We start from the raw sequence: 22593 nt of genomic DNA on the forward strand, positions 1-22593 counted from the left end.
AAAGTACAATGACACTCAGGAAGGGCAGAGCACGTCCGGTTATGAGTTCCAAACCCAACAGTGGTAATGAACATGCTGAGTTAAAAAATTTAAAAATGATGCAAAGAACATTGATGAGCAATATTTTTTAATAAACTCTAATTTTTGCTTGAGAAATTGTAGTAAATTCTTTTGTAATACCACACCAAATAATACCTTTACAACTACGCTTCTAACAGGCGGGGAAGTAGAAACAGTCTTACCTGATAGTCACAAGTAGCCTCTCTTCTGCGCAGATGGGTTTCCTCCAGTTTGTTGTTTGTTTCTCCAAAACATCCTGGACTTTACTGAGGATGTAATCAAATGTAGATATTGACATCCTTGTGTATTGCACAAACTTCAACTCGTTCTTCCTTAGTACACGAAACAAGTGATGATACTCCCCATAAACGCCTCTCCCTTGACACACTTCACTTACCCATTCGCTCCTCCCACGCTTTTTCCAAGTTTTCCATTTTAAATATTGATTGTCACAGAGAAGAACTGTACGAGTTACTTTTGACAGCGCCATATTGTCAACTGTGAACCACTCCGCGCCGCGTTATGTGTGCGGCACGCTCGCTTGAAACTGCCCCGCCTTGCCCCACACCGCACCGTGCCGCTGTCTGTGTGTACGTACACTTACAGTCTGCCAAAAAGGAATCATCTGTGCTGTAATAATACTGTATGACAACCTCCCACAAAATATTGTCAAGTGTATGAATGACTTTTGATGGGGTTTTGGATTGGAGATTGGATTTATTGACCACTTTAACAAACAACTCATAACTACACTTAATTATGGACCATCGCTGATCTCAACACTTTGCAAATCACTAGAACACACAGACTAGTGTCTCTCAGTCTGTTGTAGTCTCCACTAGGTGTTTGCTGGTTGTGGCTTCTAACAGTGGAGATTCTACAACTGCACTGACCAAGTCTTCTCTTCACAGATTCCCTTTCAACTCATTATCTCCCAGGCTGGCAGCCATTTCACCCTAACCTCCTAGTCTTCTGTTCACAGACTGACTTTCAGCTGACTCGCTCCCAAAAATGTCAGTTACTTTATGATTGGTGGTTTACTGCCAATCAGTTCATCTTGGTGTGAAGCTCCCTGAGACACATGACCAGAGTTTCCTTTTTGCAACTGAACCCTTGCGGTAATAATCTTTATGTAACATCCAGTCTGATGAAGAGATGGGTTTGTCTCTTGTGAATAATGATAATGATAATTTATATGACAGCCATAAGTGTTACACAGGAACAATTGGACAGGTCAGCCAAAACAGCCAAACACTACATGTCAACAACTCTTAGAAATGTACAAAACTTATACAAACAAATGAATAATACAATCCCTTTTTGATCAGGAACCCCAAGCTGTAGCTTACAAACCATGGATGACAGCTCCCAGCAATTCAGTATAAAGCAATAAATATGAATGAATGTATAAGGGGTGGGCCTTCTCGGCCCTTGCACCACGACTTACAGTGGTCTCTTGTGCTTAAGCAGTAAATATGCTTAAAACACCAAAAACACAAGTCAGCCATGTAAAACAAAGCATAACACATTTAGTGAAGATAACAGTCCAAAGACCCTCTATATACTTCTGTATCATATCAAGACTAACCCGAGTTACCAAACTACCATCTATCATTGTTACTAAACAACTTTTGTAAAGAATAAAAACAGTTTTATAATAATTTTGTAATTAGTTTTAAAAATCTTAATATATTCTATTCTTTTTAATTCAGAGGGTAAGTTGTTATGTATTTTTATTCCCATGTCAATTACATTTTTTGACAATGAGCAGTGCTGCATAATTGGACACACAAATGCTGTTTCCCTTTTGTGTTATGAATATCGGAATTCTGAGTCATATAGATCTTATTCCTTTTTATAAAGCACAATATCTTAAATATATAGAAAGCGTTACATTTAAAATCTTAGAATCACCAAACAGACTTCTACAAGAGACCCTGTTATTGACTCCTTTAATAAATGTTAGACGTTTTTCCTGTATTTTAAATACTGCATTAGTCGTTTACCCCCCACTCATACATAAGAGAATCATCAGCAGTTAAGAGGGTAGACTCCATTAGTGATAGGCTGTCATACATAATATTAAGAGGTCACTGGTATGATATCATCATTCTGAATGTTCATACCCCAACAGAAAATAAATTGATGATATAAAGGACAGGTTCTACATAGAACTAGAACATGTATTTGATAAATTCCCAAAGTACCATATGAAAATTTTGTTAGGATATCTCAATGCCAGCGATTGGGAATGAGAGATTTCATGAAATTATTAATGATAATGTAGTTAGAGTAGTAAACTTTGCCACATTGAAAAACTTTACTGTCATAAGTACGGTGTTCCCATATTGTAACATTCATAAATTTACTTGGATATCTCCTGATGGGAAGACACACAGTTAAATTGACCATATTTTGATAGACAGGAGATGGCATTGAAGTATACTTGATGTCTGATCATTCAGGGCAGCAGATTGTGATACTGACCACTACCTGGTGTTGGCGAAGATAGCGCTACAGAGACTTAGGCCTACATGAAAGAGTGTGACTAGGCAACACAGTGCATTGATTGATTATGTTATATAAAAATAACGTTACTATTACAATATACAATACAAGTTAACAAAAACCAAATGCTTTAACAGTATATACGTATATGTATGAAAATTTATCTGGGAACTGCAAAAATTTGTGCACTCCACCTTGAAAAAATGTTGCTGAAATCTGTTCTAGTCGTCTATAACATCAGTTCCATACAGGCCCTTGCATCCTCAAAATTGCAATCTCCAGATGAACCGTGCTCAGTCTCTTGAGGAATTAACTTAAGAGTGACTTCAAGGAACAGCGATATGGAAGACCATTAGAGTGAAGAAATATTACAGACGTATCAACCACATTACCATGGATGATGGGCAGGACATGAAGTTCAGTCTCTAATCCATGACCCCCAAGTATAGTGTCAGCATTTATGAAGCACATTAAATCTTTCTGGGCATCCTGTAATGATTTTGTGGCATGGCCATTGAGGTCACATGCATGTTCCCTGAAAACCTCATGTTATAATCTATAATGTAGTTTCTCCAACCTCTTGTCACTTCATCTCTCTACGGTCCAAGTATTCTCCACAACACCCTGTTCTCAATCACCCTCAGTCTGTGTTCCTCCCTTAATGTTAGAGACCAAGTTTCACACCCATACAGAACCACAGGCGAAATTATAGTTTTGTATATTCTAATTTTTATGTTTTTGGACAGCAGATGAGAAGACTAAAGGTTCTGGACTAAATGGTAGCAAGCATTGCCTGAGTTCAGTCTCTTAATTTCATCCTGAATCAGGTTTTATTGGGGGGCACACGGTAGCATAGTTGGTTGAGGGGCTATGGTACAAGCCGGAAGGTTGCGGGTTCAAGTCCCGATGATGTCGTTGGATTTTTTTCAGTTGATCTAATCCTTCCAGTGGCACTATGGCCTTGGGGTTCACTCAGCCTCTAACAGAAATGAGTACCAGGAATTAATTAAATAATTTTCCTGGGGAGTAAAGCGTGGCTGGTGCATAAGACTGACAACCTTACCACCATCTTTGAGCTGATTGTCTAGATAATGTGGGACCCTGAACATCTCACAACCCTATCGACCTTCACGGCCTGGTACAGGGATAGCTTTACTTTTTTTTTTTACTTCATCAGGTTTTGATTTGTTATTGTCGTTCCCAAATATCTGAACTGCGTCACATTTTCGAAACATCTGTTTCGTATCTCTGTGTCGTGATTTTGCTCTGCACTTTGGTGATGAGACAGCAGCATATACTTAGTTTTCCCTGTGTTTACTTCTAGACCAACCTCCTTACTTGTGACAATTAACGTTTGTGTGTTTTTCTTTATGGTCTCTATATTATCACCCAGTAGATTCACATCATTGGCATAGACCAACAGCTGATGTGTCCCGTTTAATTTCATTCCCACCTGGTTTTGCTGGACCTTTCTAATGGCATATTCTAAAGCAAAGTTGAAGGATGAGAATGGTGATCTGCTTGTGCATTCAAACAACATTTTGAATAGGGAGAAGAAGAACTTTTCTCATTTATTGAATGTACATAGGGCCAGTGATGTTAGGCAGACAGAAATCCATACAGCTGAGCCGTTAGTACCCGATCATAGCCTTTTAGAGGTTGAAAGTGCTAATGTAAAGTTGAAAAGGTGTAAATCACCAGGTAGTGAACAAATTCTGACAGAACTTATTCAAACAGGAGGTGAAATATTATGTTCTAAGATCCATAAGCTAATTATTTCTATTTGGCATAAGGAAAAATTGCCTGATCAGTGGAAGGAGTCTATTATTGTACCAGTTCACAAGAATGGTGATAAAACTGACTGTAGTAATTATCGGGGGATGTCACTGCTATCAACTTCATACAAAATTTTATCCAGTATTCTTCTCTCGAGGCTAAACCTAGCAATGGCTGTTTTCTTGTTTGTTTCACATTCGTTGCCTAGAAGCTGGTCTATACACCACAATATGAAATGTTCACCACCAACACTGAATAATTGGAAATAGCACTGAAAGAATTAATTTTGACTCACAAATTTTACTGTGTAGATGAATTTAAATTATACTGAACCACCTGTTATTTTGTATGTCTGGGGAATGAGATGTGTTGGTTACATGAATCTGTTACAGAAACCCAATACAAAGACAAGACAACATGTGTTTGCTTTAATTCTTGTGCTGGGGTTTTTGTATGTGACATAGCAGACTGATGGGTGAAGGATTTTGGGTGCATATACTGTAACACAATGACAAATGAAGTGCTTTCTACTGCATGAGGGAGGACAGTGTGCAGGGCTGCTAGTGGTGTCTGGAAGGACTGCTGTTAGGTGAAAGAAAGAGAACATCTGGTTTTGAATAGTTTTATGAAGGCGGTAAATTTTACATGAATTTTTTGCCATTTAAATGAGAATTCCAGACGTTTGTATACCAGATAACAGAGATTTATACTGGGCTGTAATCATTTACCTGACTGTAAATTCTGTACATGTGCATTTATATATAAGTAAAAGTAAAAAGTAAAGGTATCCTTGGAGGCCCATAGGGTTGTGAGATGTTAAGGTTCCCACATTTTCTAGACAATTGGCACATAGATTGTGGCAAGGTTGTCAGCTCTATGTGCTGGCCGCTCTTTACCCCCAAGAATATTCTAAGAATATTCCTGCTACTCATTTCTGTTAGAGGCTGAGTCGACCCCAGGGCCATAGTGCAGCTGGAAGAATTAGGTCAATTGAAGAAATCCAGTGACCTCATTGGGACTTGAACCCCCAACCTTCCAGCTTGTAGCTTAGTGCCTAACCAACTACACTACCGCGTGCCCCCCCCCATGCTTTTATATGTACTAACTGTAATCGAGTATCTGACTAGTGTATAAATGTATATGGCTCTAGCTATTTCTAAACAGACCATAAAATTGCTATGCAGCAGTTAGTAGGGTTTCTGTATACAGTATTTAACCTGTTGTTATAATTTGTGCATGGGGAATGCTTTGTAACTGTGCTGTATTTTCAAATGTGATAGTAAATGGGAAGACAGAGGACTTTGAAACAAATTGTAAGAAGCATTACCTGGTTGCAAATTAGAATTTTAACCATTCAGATTGTCTTTACTTTTTAGGCAATCTATTTACAGGGGGCATTGATCACTAATAACAGATGACATCTTTAAGACAGCATTCTGTCTCTTTCAGATAATCTGAATGCATGACAAGAGTAACTTTCATCTACTGCAAAGAAGAGAAATCTTAATCAACAGCAAAGAAGTGACATAGGAGCTGGGGCGTAGTTACATTAAGTTACAAGGAAATACGCAAGGATGTCCTGTGGCTTCAATTGCCCACTGGTATGGGGCATATTAGTTTTTCTTATAGGTAAGAGTTACCCTTATAATTGATGTAAGTTTATTATCCTCTAGACTGGTTTTAACATACCAACATTAGTAAAACTTAGATCATTATAGCCTGGTAAGGTAAAAAAAAAAGGTAAATTGTCCCTGTGTTTAACTAATTAAGCACTACGCCATGAAGGCATATGGGGGAGTGGATGTGTAGATCTACATTTTCCTGACCTTGGCACTAGCTGGAGGTGAGTGGTCAGCTTCATGCCTCTGCTGCTTTACCCCCCCCCCGGGGAAAGAGGCCCCGGTACCCATTGAATAGGAGGCTGAGTGGGCCCCAGAGCCAGTCTTGACAACATGGAGAAGTGAAAATTCTTGCCTCCACCAGGACTCGAACTCCAATCCCTTGGTCGTCCAGCCTGCAGCCAGTCTCTACATTGACTACGCTATCCCAGCTCTTAAGCTTGTAAGGTAGAACATGATAATTTATATCCAGAAGTTTTATATCTTCCACTGTAATAAATGGGGTAAACAGTAAATATGTGGAGGGAAAATACAGTTATGAGATGGGGCAGTTGCAGCCCAGTTTCCAGACTTTCTTTTCATTGTTGGAGAAAATCCTGGACCCTGATTTTTGTTAATCCTAGGTTTGATAGGGAAGTAGGTATTTAGGTAAAGGCATATATTGAAGACTGTTGCATATATTGGATTTGTGTTGTACTTGTAACATTTTTTAATTGAAAGAAAAGGCTACAGTGTTTTCATCTCTGAAAGCAGTGAATGGAAATGAGGCATCAGGTTTCTTGAAGTTCGCCAGAAATATAGCATCCTGTTTTTTGCTGAAATGTCATGCAGTCACCTGTGTCGCAACATCTGTCAGGAATGTTGAAAGTTGTTCAAGCCCCGGTCTAAATTCTAAGTTTTGGGTGGTCATTGAGATTTTTTTGTGCCCTTCCATCTGGTTTGATGAGACATGAGTGTTGAGCATGCAGCCAATCAGATGCTGTAAATTCAGTTCAAATTGTGGTGAAGCACCACCCATAATTGATTGTTTTGCCTTCATAATTAGAAACTGGAGAAGAGGTGTTAAACCTATTTTTTTGTGTGAGGGTGCTATATTTTAATATGTTATCCTCCAGAATATGCCTGCACCTTCAAAATGTTCTCTCTATGAAGACCTTCAATTATAGAAAATTTACAAGTTTCAGTCAAAATGACCATCTTCAGAAGGATATTAGCAACACATATGGAAACTACTATTATCATGTCATAGATATAAATGTTATATTAACCAATATTAAAATTTACGTTGATTAAGACATCTAAAAATTATTACAATTGGTCTGTTTACAGAGTTAATTTTATCTTGCATGCATCTTGTTGCATGAAGTTATTTAGCATTGCCACTAGATGGTAAGACTATGGTTTGTTGTAGTACGTGGATAAAGTGCTGAAGAAGCACTGCTAATGGGCCACGGAATGTGGAAGACTGGAAACTAAAGTCAGTTGTTAAGTCTTCCAAAAAACAAGCGACCAATCACACTAAAATTAATTATATATAGAATTAATAAGTATATGCAGTACTTTTTTTTAGCCAGTGTGCATACCAGGAAAGAACATGTACCAGTGAATGTGAAAGGAGTTAAAAGTTGGCCATCTGCCAGTGAATATTATGTTTGAACTTTGAGGCTGAAACCTGAGCATAAGGGCAACAATAAACCTGTCTTTAGAAGAAGCATTCTGAATACGTGTCATTTGTTAATATACAGATTGTGATTCACAGGATTCAAGCTGTATGTGAAATTAACCACTGGTGTGTGCAGGAGTAAGAAGCGTCTAGATGGAAAAACTGTCATAGTTACTGGAGCAAACACAGGTGAGGATGTTACATGCTTTTTATATTCTTATGATTGTCAGCGGGAATGTTGTGACAGTCAGAGCTCATTACTGTGTGTGTTTGGTCCATACTCGGTACCACTTGGAAATTTCTAATAGAAGTCCAGTACGGTCTCTGCTAGTCGTCTGCGGGTAACAGATGTAACACAGAGATTCTTTCAGCTTCCCGCTCTCAGGTCCTCTTCTCACAGCTGCCGGTACATAACTTTTGTCAACTGATAACTCAGCTAACTGGGTCCCAGGCTGGTGGCCATTTCACACCAACCTCTTAGTGTTCTCTTTGTAGGCTGACTTTCAACTGAACTGACAATTGAACTCTCTCAGTCACCAACCAGCTACTTCACATCACTTTCAACAACACTGCCGACAAGTCCCAAAAACTCAGCTGGTGTCCATGTTATATAACCTTGGGGCGAGCCAACAGAAAACATTACCTCCAACAATCCTTCTGTTGTTGTCATGTGCAGTTGCCTAGCAATAGACTAGATATTGTTTCCATGAGAATGTGTTTGCCTACTGTTACTTAGCATCGAGTGTTTGTGTACCCGCCTATTGGAAAGCAATGGCTGTACTCATCTGGTTCAAGTTCTGTGCCCAGCATAGGGTCTATACACCACAATATCATGTGTTTAGGTATTGGGAAGGAGACAGCACGTGATCTTGCTCAGAGAGGGGCTAAAGTTATCCTCGGCTGTCGAGATTTGGAGAAAGGGAAAAAGGCATGTGGTAAGTAATTTGCCTATTACCTTACCAGCTCCATAGCATGGTACCTTTCTATGACGCTGAGTAATTATTTAGATGATCAAGAAATTCTTTACTAATCATGAGTGTGAAGTTACATTACCAGTCTTCTGGGATGTGCTGTCATTCAGTGTGGTAGGTAGGTACCAATGTTTAATGGAAAAATGCCTCCATCATCTTCAGGCAAGGCCTGTTTTACCATGAAGATGGAAGCAGCATGTTCTTGCAAATCATTGGTACCTATCCACCAAAAAAAAAAAATGTAAAGTTGCCCCTGTACTTAATTAGTTAAGCACTGTGCCATGTAGACATTGGGGAGTGGAGGTATAGTTCCACCTTTCTTGACCTCATCACTAGATGGAGAGGAGTGGTCAGCTTCATGTCCCTGCTGCTGTATCCCAGGGGAAAGAGCCCCAGGTAACCATTGGATAGGGTCCCATATTCAGTCTGGACACTGGAGAAGTGAAAAATATTGCACTGCTGGGAATCAAACCTGGGCCATAGCCATAGCCCATTTCTATACCAACTGAGCTATCCTGACTCCATACCTATCCACCAAACCACATGGTATGTATTACATCCCTCTGTATTATCTGAATACTTCCCACCATGAGAAACTCAGATCTTGCAATTTAATCTGGTTCCCAACTTACAGTCTTTTCCTAAAACCTTTATTAACTTTATATTTTGTTTATTCCTAAGTATCCCATGTGTTCTCTTCATTTAGCTTTCAATTATAATTTTTTTCTCCATTTCAGTTAAGCTAATTCAGTCCATTCTACCCTATCCAATTTCACTAAGGTCCATTTTAATATTATCGATCCAGCGTTTATGGGACTAAAGAGAAACTAATACAAAGTGTGTCAGAATGCTTCAAGGCAATAGACTACTTGGAAGACCAAGGCCTAGGTGGGAGGGTAATATAAAAGTGGATGTTAAAGAAATAGAATGGGAAGGTGTGCAGTGTATATACCTGGATTGGGGGGGGAGCAGTGGCAGGCTTTTGTAAACATGTTTATGATAACTCAATAAAATGATTGAAACTTCTTGACAAGTTGAGCAATGATTAACTTTCTCATGAAGGTTTCTGCTCCAGTTAGTTTGTTGTCTATATATGAACTTTCTCCATTTTTTTGTTGTTGTGACAGATGAAATTATTGCTAGCACGGGAAATGCAAAAGTAGAGGTGCAGCATCTGGACTTGAGTTCTTTAGCTTCAGTACGAAAATTTGCCAACAATATTATCGACACCGAGCCACATCTGGATGTGCTCATTAACAACGCAGGAGCTACCAGAGTTGAACAGAAACTTACAGATGATGGACTCTTGCTTGGCATGCAAGTGAATCACTTTGGGCACTTCCTCCTTACTTGTCTGTTAGTTGGTAAGTTCGTCATCATCTTTCTTAGGGTGTGGCATGTTGCAGGTGTCATAAAATAATATAAATGGTATTTTGCCATCTTCATGAGTATCTCCTTCAGGTGTCATGATACAAAATTTAATTGTATCATTCATGCATATTTACAATATACAGAAAGTTTGTACTCAGGCACTTGAATTTAAGGATTTTTGAAGCTGGTACATTATGGAAAACTTTACTGTCTATTGGACCCATGTGTTAAACTGGAATCTTTCTCTGGAAATGAGTAGGCCCTGTACACAGTGATTGGTGACAAAATATAAGTTTTTTTAACATGAAAGTTGAGATTCTCATAGCAGTGAATATTAAGATTATGATCAAGGAATTGACACTATGTTTCTTGATAAGTAGATACCTACATTTCAAAAGACCATGTGACCTCCATTGTTATAGTAGGATTGCCACATAATGTACACACAAGCACTGTGTATATTTCATATGTTATTAATTGTTTTACTAATGTATTTGATGCTATCGATTATATCATTTATTTGCATAGAAAACTGTTTCTTTAATTAGTTATATTCATTAGGACTTATCCAGAGATGAATAGTTTCTTGATGTAATCTTGCGTAACTCACATTTAGTGAAAACTTCAGTTTAGACCTTTGTGGTTCTATGCCAGACTGAGTCCTCCACCCTAAATTCTGCGTCCCGGTCCTATGTTGAACTGAGTTCACCACCTGTTTTACAAATGTTATAGACTATCTGGAGTCAGTCCAAGGGAGGCAAACAGTGTCAGTATATCATTCAAGCCTTCCTGTTTGCAGTGATGTCAACAAACTATTTGTTGTATTACTTTTGTGATTTTTATTAGCAAGGTACTCTATGGACAGAATATGTCAATTCAACAAGTCCTGGAAAGACAGTTTCTTAATCTTAGACAGTTGGTAGAACTCCTTGGATGAGGGATCAGTCCGTAGCAAGGCTGATACCTATACAGGACATCACAAACACAGACAAACATCCATGCCTTGAGTGGGATTTGAACCCACAATCCCAGTGTTTGAGTCGTTGAAGACATTTCATGCCGTAGACTGCACGGCCACTGATCGGCAATTAAACAGTTCAGTGGTATTTAAATAAGACCAACAGATAACCGCAGTGGTATTTAAATGTGACCACAAAGGGTTAGTGTGCAAGAAGCCATTTCCAGAGAGATTAATTAAATAAATGTTTCACTGTATTAAGATTATTAATGAGAACAGGAAAGGTTTGTGATGTTTCAGATCTGCTGAAGAGATCATCTCCAAGTCGAATAGTAATAGTGGCATCAGAATTACACAGACTTGGATCATTGGACTTGGATGACTTTAATTCTGTAAACGTATATGGAAGTGATCGAATATACTGTAACAGCAAATTGGCAAATGTTCTGATGTCAAATGAACTGGCCAGGAAGCTCAAAGGAACAGGTATTAGAAAAGGCAAAACAGCTGGGAACACAAATCAGGTGCAAACAATAATTTGAAGCAGCAGCTGTGGCATTGTGTTCTGTCATCCACTGCAGGGGGTGACATTCATACACATTGCATCTAAAATGTAGTGAGGAAAAAACAATATATTATGAAAACCATTCAAAATAGTCACAATAGGATTGTATAAAAATTGTTGCATCACTCTTTTAGTCATTGACAGCAATCCTTGAAATTCCTCCAGCGTTATTGAGATGGCCGGATACCTTCTTTTGCATGTTTTGTATGGTAGGAAATTTCTTCCATTTCGTCTTCATTTTTAACTGCAGAAAGAGATCAAAACCATCCATAGCCAGATGCAATGAATAAGGGGGGAGGGTTGAACTCGGTAACCTTGGGGGGGCAAAAGAAATCTTTGAATAGTTAACACAGTATACACAGATACATTGTCGTGCAATAGAAACCAGTCATGAAAGTCTGCTCTGACCCTTTAATTCTTAGCAGCAATCTTCTGAAACCAAACAATGAACGTGATGAACCATTTCCCATTTTCTCACAACAGGCCTACCACTGCTTGGCTCATCTTCAGTCTTCTTGACCTTTAAATTGAGAATACAAGTGATAAACTTATGCTTGGGATAAACATCCATCACTGTAAGCATTTTTTAATGCTTTAAGTCTCACGGGCAGTTCTTCCAAGCATAACACAAAATTTAGTATCATAACAGTGCTTCATTGTGACTGAACATGGTGACATGCATTTAAAAATCACACTGTAACTCAAGACAAGCAGAGCTAACCAATCTTTCTTGCTTTGGTATGGAAGAATGGGAACGAACATTCCATATGGACACCTTCATATATCAAGGTATATTCTTTTGAAACAACAGAAATTGTCTCATTGCTTTTCAGATGCACTGCCTGTTTTAATTTGTGAATAACAGTTTATTGTCAGAAGTAAATGATTTTAAATTCCTGTTATTACATGTCTGGTGGCCATATTGGAACTCAGTGGAAACTGTATTTATACTAAGAAAAAATGCACTGTACATTGCAGAAACCTAAAAAAATGCTTGCTTGTCTCATAAAGGTTAAACTTGATGTGAATATCAGCAGATTCCTTGCCTTCCTATTTTATAATTCCCAGTTTTTGGTAGTACAAAATGGCTGCAATGCAAACATGTGAGGTGGTAGATGCATCCACTTATTATAGTCATGAAATGTTGGATAGTAGATCTTAAAAAAAAAAGCAATATTTATTAAACTTACTTTATGTCACATTTGTACAAAATTTATATTTGGTTTTGAATTTGATATAAATATCTAATAAACTGCCAAATATAGACATGTAAAGTTTGGTACAGATTACCAATTGCTTATGAGTCTTCTCCATATTTTTTGTATCTTAACAGGATTGGAGAAGTTTCTATGGTAATGTAGAACACAGAATTCACCACAGCATTCTTTCACAGTTTATTGAACTGACTTCACAGCCTACATTATGCAACCGTTAAGTAAAGTGGATTTTGTTATGGCCCAGAAGGGCTGAATATCAGAACTGCCCAACAACTTCTAGTGAAAGTCTCCCATAATCAAATTTTAAAGAAAGCTGTCCAGTGGATTTATATTAGACATATGGGCAGACATAACCTCCACATAAGGAATTATTTTTCACTTTGTAAAGAACACGTAAAAATTTCAAACACCTTGATGATACAGATCTTTCAGTCCGTGTCTGACAGCTATCATGAAGTGTGACTGTATATTAGTGGAAATAACACAGCACAGAAATAGATTGCTGATTTTGACAGTTGTTGCTAGGTAATTATACTAATTTCTATTCATGTGCAAGCATTTAAATTAAAATAGGCACTGTAAGTTCTGTCACTATATTGTCACATGTATTAGTGACTATAGACAGAGTTTGAATTGGTGAATAGATTTATTGACCACTTACAGGTTGTAACAGCAAATAACTATAACACTTGCTGATTTCCCCAGTAAGTTTTCTGAGTCTGCTTTCACTAGTCTTTACTTGGTGACAGCTCTCAACAATGGCTATTCCTGAGCAGTAGTTAAACTAGACGTTTCCTGGTAATGAATCTTAGCGATTGAGATTCTTCAGCTTCTGTTACCCATTGGTTAACACTCCTGAACTACTCTGCAATCTCTCTCTGAACTGAATTCAGTTGGTCAAGTTGTATAATTTCGGAGTGGACCCACAGAGAACGCTGCTTGCAACGCCTCTTCAAGCGTTTCGTGACATAACCGCTTACGTGCTTACCCAGTCACTCCATAGCAACAGTTGTACATGTCACGTATCATGACACCTCCACTCTTGTTGCGTGTGGTCATTACCTAGCAACGGCTGTTTCTCAGCCTCAACAGTTCTTGCTTTGAGCAAATACACCACAATCTATATTGGGACCATCGACACAGCAGTTATAATTAAGAGGATATGGTTCAATAAATAAGTGATTACGACATGTATTTCAGTATACCAATGAATTTCTTAAATGACTCGCACTACATGTTTCAGTCTTACGGCCATTGTCGGGCATGTATAAATAAATTTACCAACGTTCATTGCTGACCTGTGTGGTGCAGTGGATCCATTGCCACATGTCATTGAAATTTTTTGTAAAATTTAAAAAGCTACAAAAATTTGTTTAAAGTTTTGGTAAAATGTGACGGAGTGTGGGTCTAGATGTTTGTGTGTGAGTGGGAGGGAGGTGTTAGAATGTGTGTGTCTGGTTGAGTGTGTGCCCTAAGAATTCATGCTGCAAACACGCACCCAGTTGATGCGATGTTGAGCTCTCTTTTGGTACAGTTTGTCTCGAAGAATTAAGAATAGAGTTGTGAGATGATGTGATATGTGAATTTGTAATTTGTATGTTACTAGGTTATTTGTCAGTATTTTATAGGTGTGTTTGGTGGCAATATCGAAATCTGTTATTTATTGAACTGTAACCTGCTAATTAATTGTTGTGTTGATGGTTCCAATAAACATATTGATTATATGTAACACAACAGGGCGATAAACACGAAAATTAACGTACTGTAAGTTGTTCCCATAGCCTCTTGTTTGATTATGGGAGACTTGTGGAGATAAGTGTGAATCTCTTAGTTATTCTATAAGAAATAATGTACAGTCAACTCTCGATTATCCGGGCTAATGGTGGGGATGGAAGTCACGGTTAATCGAAAACCCGGTTAAGCCAAATTTTATTATACGGGCTGGACGACTGTGAAGGGTCGGAGTTCGAGTCCCGGTAGGGTCAAGAATTTTAACTTCTCCAAATCGTCCAGACCGGCTCTGGGGTCCATCCAACCTCCTATCCAATGGGTACCGGGGGCTCTTTCCCCGGGGGTAAAGCGGCCGGGGCGTGAAGCTGACCACTCACCTCCAACTAGTGCCGAGGTCAAGAAAATTTGGATCTATACATCCACTCCCCCACACGCCTTAATGGCGTAGGGCTTAATTCGTTGAGCAGAGGAACAACTTTACCTTTTACCTTTTAATACCTTCATAATACTATAGACCTACCTGTATTTAAATTTATTCATCCTCATTTCTATGTCATCTCATGGCCTATTTAATACTTTCTTTACATTACACTCAGTATGAATTAGTTATTTCAATCACTGTTCAACAACATCCAGCACTTTTTACGGTCACACTTAACACTTAAAATAATTTAATACTGTCTTTTGCTTTTTCGCGGCATTTTCCTTTTTACGGATATCCGTACGAAGCCTACGTAATATTAGCTTGTCACTTAATAAACTGTCCTCTTCACTCTCAAGATAGTCTAGTAAGGATTCCAAATGATTAAGCGCAGCACCATGTGATACTTTCTTACTGGCAACACTGTCCACCTCTTCCTCATTCTCACTTTCTTCCCGCTCTTCTGGCTGCACCCCCATTGAAGTTACGATTTCGTCACTGCTTAACATTTCGAAGCCCGGTTCACACGAGTCACAGTTAAACCACTCTCTTATATTTTCCTCGTTGACTTCTTCACCACCATGAACTTGGTTAGCCACTTTTGTCAATTTTATGGCTATCTCATTTTCACTGAATCCAGTGAATCCATGGATTTCGTCATCTTCATTAGTGATGAAAGGCATCAGTTTCTTCCATGAATTTTTCAATACAGATGGCTTTACTGTATCCCACGCTGTTGAAATCTCGTATATGGCATCTAATACTGAAAAGGACTTCCAGAAACACGTCAGATCATTGCCTTCATCGATGTACTTTTGTAGCAAATTTGATCTGTAGATTCTCTTCATACTTGAGATAACTCCTTGATCCATTGGTTGGATAAGTGCGGTAACATTAGCGGGAAAATATTTCACAAAAATATTTCCATCATCTGACCTCAGGAGACTTTCGTTAGGATGTGAGGGCGCATTGTCAATGAGGAGCACAGCTTTCTCAGGTAGGCCTTGGGATTTTAGATGGTCACGAACTTGAGGCACGAATTTAAAATCAAACCATTCTTTAAATATCGCTCTATTCATCCAAGCTACTTTCTGGTTAAAATAATGGATAGGCAGACTTGAAGCTACTGTTCCTTTAAAAGAGCGTGGTCTTTTCGCTTTGCCGATAACTACTGGTATTAGTTTGTGTGTTCCTGATGCATTAGAACAGCACAAGACTGTCAATCTCTCCTTACTGGATTTGTGACCTGGAGCCTGTCTTTCATTTTGAAATGCCAATGTTCTGGTTGGCAAGCATTTCCAATAAAGACCCGTTTCATCGGCATTATAGATTTGTTCTGGCAGCAGATTTTCACTTTTCACAAAACTATCAAAATTGGTGCAAAATTGATCTGATGCTGACAAGTCCCCTGACAATTTCTCACCTTGAATACTGATTTCTCGTATTCCATGACGCTGCTTGAAACGTGTTAGCCAACCGGAAGAAGCGTCAAAACTCCCTTCTAGTTCAAGTGCTTCGAAAAAATATTTAGCTTGTTTAGCACAAACTGGTCCTGTTATTGTTGTTCCCTGTGCCCTTAGTTGATTAAACCAGGTCAGCATCGCTTTGTCGAGATCATCGTATGTTGATTTCTTCATGGTTTTTCTCTTCTTCATTCCGCTTGAATTAGAAGACGAAGCAAAGGAAATTAACTCATTCTTTTGTTTTTTCAAATCACGAACAGTTTGTTCTCCAATACCGTATTGCATTGCTAATTGTTTAACTACAGCTCCTTTTTCCAGCTGATTGATAATTTCAAGTTTCTGTTGAATACTTAACACAACACGCTTCCTTTTAAACCCCGACATTTTGCTAACGCACTTGAAGATCTATATTAAGAAACTGATACTTACTTTCACAATGCACTCTCACACTGAGATGGTACCGTTAAATAACCTGGGGCGGTGTATTTGTCCTTGAAACTTTCCAAAAATTCTTGCATTCTTTCACCCCCACCCTAGAACATTGTGTTCGCATAACGGGACGAAATAATGCAGAGCTCGGTTCACACTAGTGCGAAAATAGTGTTAAACTCACCATGTGAAACAAAAGTGAATGAATATTAAACAACATATAAACTTAAAAAAAAAAAGCCCCGGTTAAGCCGCAAACCGGTTAATCCGCCCCCGGATAATCGAGAGTTGACTGTATTATTGGTGATTTGCATATGATTGATACCTCTTGGCCTGACTTCATCATTATTTAATGTTATGTTTATTTATAGGTGTAACAGTGAACAGCCTTCATCCTGGTGTTATACTTTCTGATTTCTTTAGAAATTTTGGACCAATTGTTGGCCCAATTGTGAAGTTTTTTTTGCTACTGTTTTGCAAGGTAAGATCATGCTGTGCTGTGAACTCTTGATTATCTGTGGTGTTGGGTGGGAGATAGCACAGATATTTAAAAATTATGGATAATCCAGAGATCTGGAAATGTCCACTATTCGTGCTGCATTCAACGCTGAAAACCAGGCAAATATTACTGGTCATGCTGTTGGTCAATAAACAGCAAGGCAGTCTTTACAATAGAAGAAAGCAACCATTATTCAGTGGTAGTACAGAGACATAAAAAGGAGTAATAATGATAGAATGGGAAATTATAACAGAGTTATAAAATGTACAGTCTACTACAAACCATTATGTAACATCAGTGATACATATTATGAAAACAAACATGCTTTAATGGTCAACACTTAAATTGTTATAAGCAGGTAATGTTAGTCTTGTATTTAATTCTGTAATTAAGTGCCATGCTGAACAGCTCCTCCTCTCTAGACCCCTTACTGTTCACAACAGAAAGGGAGAATGCTACATTTTCTCTTGGTTCTCATGTTACATTCATGATATTCCCCAGATGGACTGGGGTGTCCAAGCTTAGCACTATTCAAGGAAAGGTTGCATCTCTACAGTAAGTGTTTAATAAATAACAATGGCACAAAAAATAATTACAAAGCCTGAACACTTGCATTAACAAATCAAATATTCCTGTGTCCCCGACCACCTAGTAGATCACAGATACACCTCAGCCACACCTGAGCCTTGGTTTCTTGTGGTGGTGTAGCTCCAGTCTTTCTTAACCTTGAGGTCTAAATGGTTATGAGTAGTAAGTACTGGATAGTGGGCTGGTTGGGCCTCAGACTTTTTATGGATTCACTGGTGAAAACAGAAATCTCAGTCTTCACTGGAACTCAAACCCCCATTCTCTAGCTACCTAGCTCTTGTCCTAGTGAATATACTGACTCAGCTACCTGGCTCAATTTCCTCTGCATACATCCCAGTAATAAACAGCATTCGTTAAGATCAGTATGTAAGAAACATTTTAATGGAACATTTAAAGAAATGTGTAATACATCAGTAGATTTGTACTGTAGCTAGAAATTAATCTGTACCAGTATATTATCATGTGTAGGGGCAGTTGCATGACTTATAGGTGGATTTTGGATTGGATGATTGGATTTATTGACACGTTATGCACTCCACTTGGAACTACAGGCAATTACAGCTGTGGGGTCTTGTGTAGTTTTGTCATTACTCCGATGACAACCCACTTCTTCGGAACAGTTTGTTGGTCCTGAAAAGGACCGTGGTTGCTGAGATGTTTGATCGGTGAGGTAGCGCGGCGCACGCCGGTAGGGAGAGAGGTTAGTTGCGGTGAGTGGACTGGCCGCAGTGAGGCCGTTGCTGGAGGTTGCTTGGTTGCCGTGCGGCAGGTGAGTTGGAGTTGCGTGGTTAACACAGCGCAGTCGTAGGCTGCTGGTGAAAGGCTAGTCTTTGAGCGCGGTCATAGGAGTGATGAGGCAGTGACTACGCCAGATGCCCAGTGGGTCGGACAGGGACACGACCACCGGCGAGTCCAGGCGAGGTGCCCCAGTGAGTCAGGTGTGAGAGAGCCGGAGTGCTGAGGCAGTCGTGCCTGGCGCAGCCTGCCGATGCCTCCAAAGACTGAGCGCTGGCGACAAAGCCTGCTGGCTGATGTTGCTTGTTGTGGCTTGATCGTAGACTGATGATCAACTGATGACTGACTTGCCAGTTTGAGGCTGCGCCTTTTTATACACTGCTCGGTGGGCGGAGCGAAACTTGAAATTGAGGAGGAAGAATTGATTGGCTAGTGTGTGTGATGATGTAGATGGGGCTAGCAGCGAGCGCAGTATAAATACGAATGTTTGGAGTAATTTGATTGGTTAGCGCGCGTGATTGTGAAAAGTGATGTGAAGCACAAGCGTTGCAGAAATGCGTGATAATGTGGGATGTCCCCACACAGCGCTATAGCTATTTCCACACTTTACAGTTCTCTGGTACACCCACTGGTGTCCTCGGTCTACTAGTCATATCCTGGCAACAGATTCATAACAGTCTCACTGCAGCACACTATGAAGTCATCTGTACACAGCTTAATTCCTTTCTTGCTATTGCTTCTCAGTTATCTTCACAACTCACTTTGAACTCCTCATTATATGGTCTCGGGGTGGTCCCCACAGAAAACACCACTTCCTCTGTAGTTGCATGTTGATTCACTGCCGCAGAGATGTGTTTACCATACCGTTGCATAGCAATGAGTGGTGATGACCACAGAAAACACCACTCTTCTACTGTTGCGTGTGTTCTCTTCCATGGGAATTTGTTTACCAAGCCGTTGCCTAGCAATGAATTATTCCGGCTTTCAGGCGTCATGTCACAATATGTACAATTTATGTGCCAGAAATTTACTTTACTTTAAATATTCAAATTTGAAGTCTGAATTACAGTCAGTTATAATTTAATCTCATGGAAACACTACATTCAGTTTTCATTTTCAATAGAACAGTTGTCTCAGAAACATTGTTATTTGAAGAGTGCTGTTATGTAATACTCTGAATTTACCAGAATGGAAGATGGGTCCTCCCCAATTTTGAGAATTAAATAAATGAAGGGCTGTCTTAGTCATCCAGCCCATAGCATAGTCACTGTTGTAAATGATCTGTCCCTACTCCTAGAAATGCTGAAGGCAGTAATGAAATGATTTATATGCATATATGTTTCTTAATGGGGGATTTCCTGAGATTTGGGGGCATCTTGCATTTGGGTAATTACAGTTGAAGTCCTCTTCTACTAAGATATTTTAATTTTAGGATGTCCATGAAGGTGCCCAAACCTCCATCTTTCTAGCAGTTTCTGAAGATGTGGAAGGAGTATCTGGCAAATATTTTACAGACTGCAAGGTACAGAAACTTGCATGATAAATGAAGTTTTGATCAAGTGTTGAAATGTGAACAGAAATGGATAAAATTATAGTCTTCTGCAGTGTAATGCTATATGACATGGTAGATATGGTAGGTATGGTAGATATCTGTGATACTACAATACCGTGTGACATTCAAGAAGACTAGTTTTAAAATTCAACACTGAGAACTCTAAATTTCTACAGGAAGGAACAGAAATTCCAAACCAGGACATAAACAAGGTGTGAAGGTAAGAGCGTTGAACTGTTTCTAAAACACCTGTGATGTTGCATCATCAGATGTTTATGTAGATTGTTATGTCAACATTAGAAATTACTATATTCTGCATTAAAAATATGATGGGGACCAACATTGCCATACTGGAGAGCTTATTGGACACAGGACTTCTCTTTTGATAAGGTTGTTTACTTGAGATATGATATACTATCAGGGATGTTTTAGATGAAGAGTATAAAATAAGTTCAGAAATACTGGGTTTTTGGACTTTTTCCATCCGGAATTGTAGGTATTAGAAGACAAGATGTTTCAGAAACTGGATCTGTTTCCGTCTTCAGGTGAGGAAGGAAGACACCTACTCAGTTGGACCACTTAGAAAGAGCGAATATCAATTACTGGACTAGTCCTGTCAGATTTACACAGCTATTTCAACATGTTAGACTAGGCTAGTTCAGTGGGAGATAACAAGAAACCATAAAATAAAAATTGTGAGCAAGTGCATGCTATCTCTTAAGCTTTACTTTTTTGTTACCTGATTCCATGGAAGGTATTAAAATTAATCCCTTTGTTGACCAGGATGCAAGTGCATCAAAGTCAGCGTTGGACGAGGGTCTGGCCAAGAAGCTGTGGGAGAAGAGCGAGGCCCTAGTAGGTCTCAGTCCAGAAGAAGCAGACTTCTAAAGCATGAATATCTTCAGCTTTCATTGTCAAAATATTTCTCCTGTGTATGATGAAACTTCCATCCTGACTTCAGGCAGTGAAGTAGTCTTTGGCAATCTGGTTTAGTGTACAACGTTCTGGAGAATCTCTCATCGTCAGGTGTTTATGTTATGAGTTTTGCTTCTGCATATTGTATTTATGCCACACAATGTGATGAAATGAGAGAGCTAAATCATCATTAGGAAGTACTGACAGGCTCCACCTTATGGTCTCCCAGCAGTCCATGCCAGGGGAAGACACCTGAGACCATCTGACTCTGCCCACTGTTCCCTCAGTGGTATGCTCTATGACATCTGGGAACTTATTTTTTGTTGCTAGTGGGGTGGGACTAAGTCCCTTGTACTGTGGCCACTTCTGGCCTATTGTACCAGCCCCAGATGATAGGTGACGGTGTTTGTGGAGCAATTGGTAGAATAAAGATTGGCAAGGGAAACAAAAGTACTCGAAGAAAACCTGCCCCAGTGCCACTTTGTCCACCACAAATCCCACTTGACCAGACCTGGGATGAAACCTGGGCCGCCGCGGTGGGAAGCCAGCGACTAACCGCTTGAGCTATGGTGAGGCCCATCTGGGAACTTACTCTGTGGCACAAATACAGTATTCAGACATGACACTCATCACATTGATCCCTCTTATTGAATAGGAGACAATCTATTTCTGAAAGTTTCTTATGAGAATATGTTACAGTAAGTTTTGTTTTGTTGATTATCCATGTAATATTAACAGAAGTACCCCTTCCTCACCCAGGTTATCATTTCTTTCTTCAAGAAGGAATGGCACTCAAATTAAAAATTTGAAGTGTATTCACATAAAAATAATGATTAGTCTTGAGGATTTCAGTCACATCCAGAAACTCGTATCAGAGTTATTGCACAAAGTTTTGTTGCAGCCATGACTGCCATACATATTTGCAAGAATGTGGAGTAAATTTTGTAATATCTCTGGATGATCTCTGTTATGTCTTCAGTTCAGTTTCTGCATTCCATTGTGCACAGCAAAGTATCTAATAACAAATGTAAATTTATACTGTGAACATTTCATGTTGAATTGTGCTCCGTAGCACTAAGAATACAAAGCAATATGAGATGATGAACATCAAGCAGTACTAAATAATGTTTATGTGACTTTTTGGATTTGTGATTAGGAGACTTAAAAGAGGTTTTCCCATGCGTAACAGTTCTTAAGATAACTTTTATAATTTAATTATGTAAAGATTTTATTTGTTATTTTAACTTATATATATGTTCATATATAACATTTCATGGATCCAGAGTTAGTAAGAAATGACCATAGTATGTGGAACAGGGTGTGGTACAGCTAAAGATTTCTTAATAGATATTAGTGGTAAAGTGACATTGACAAATTCTTGTTTTCCATAATTTAATATTTATATCAACATTTTGTTTGTTATATTCTATACATTAATGATACAACATTAGTTAGTATTTAACTTACACTCCTGCTGCTGTACAGCCAGGAAATAACTCCTGCTGGGTGGGCACCACAGCCAGTCTGGACACTGTAGAGTAGAGAAAACCGT

General features: G+C 39.0%; 1 protein-coding gene across 11 annotated transcripts in view; it reads left to right on the forward strand.

The window, feature by feature from the left end:
- LOC111874070 (retinol dehydrogenase 11) overlaps positions 1-21431 on the forward strand; it is a 25435-nt gene extending 4004 nt beyond the window's left edge. For 10 of the 11 annotated variants that reach the window (XM_023869251.1, XM_023869253.1, XM_023869254.1 and 7 more), the window contains 8 exons: positions 5794-5973; positions 7723-7815; positions 8469-8561; positions 9725-9961; positions 11227-11412; positions 17124-17233; positions 20007-20096; positions 20910-21431. In XM_023869251.1, coding sequence (XP_023725019.1) covers positions 5919-5973; positions 7723-7815; positions 8469-8561; positions 9725-9961; positions 11227-11412; positions 17124-17233; positions 20007-20096; positions 20910-21014 — 969 coding nt within the window. In that variant the 5' untranslated portion in view covers positions 5794-5918 and the 3' untranslated portion in view covers positions 21015-21431. Of the gene's footprint in view, positions 1-1072; positions 1179-5793; positions 5974-7722; positions 7816-8468; positions 8562-9724; positions 9962-11226; positions 11413-17123; positions 17234-20006; positions 20097-20909 lie in introns of those variants that run through there. The other variant, XM_023869259.2, reaches the window with a different exon arrangement.
- Positions 21432-22593: the final 1162 nt, after the last annotated feature.

This window comes from Cryptotermes secundus, unplaced genomic scaffold, assembly GCF_002891405.2.
Source record: "Cryptotermes secundus unplaced genomic scaffold, Csec_1.0 scaffold1991, whole genome shotgun sequence".
Classification (NCBI taxonomy): domain Eukaryota; kingdom Metazoa; phylum Arthropoda; class Insecta; order Blattodea; family Kalotermitidae; genus Cryptotermes; species Cryptotermes secundus.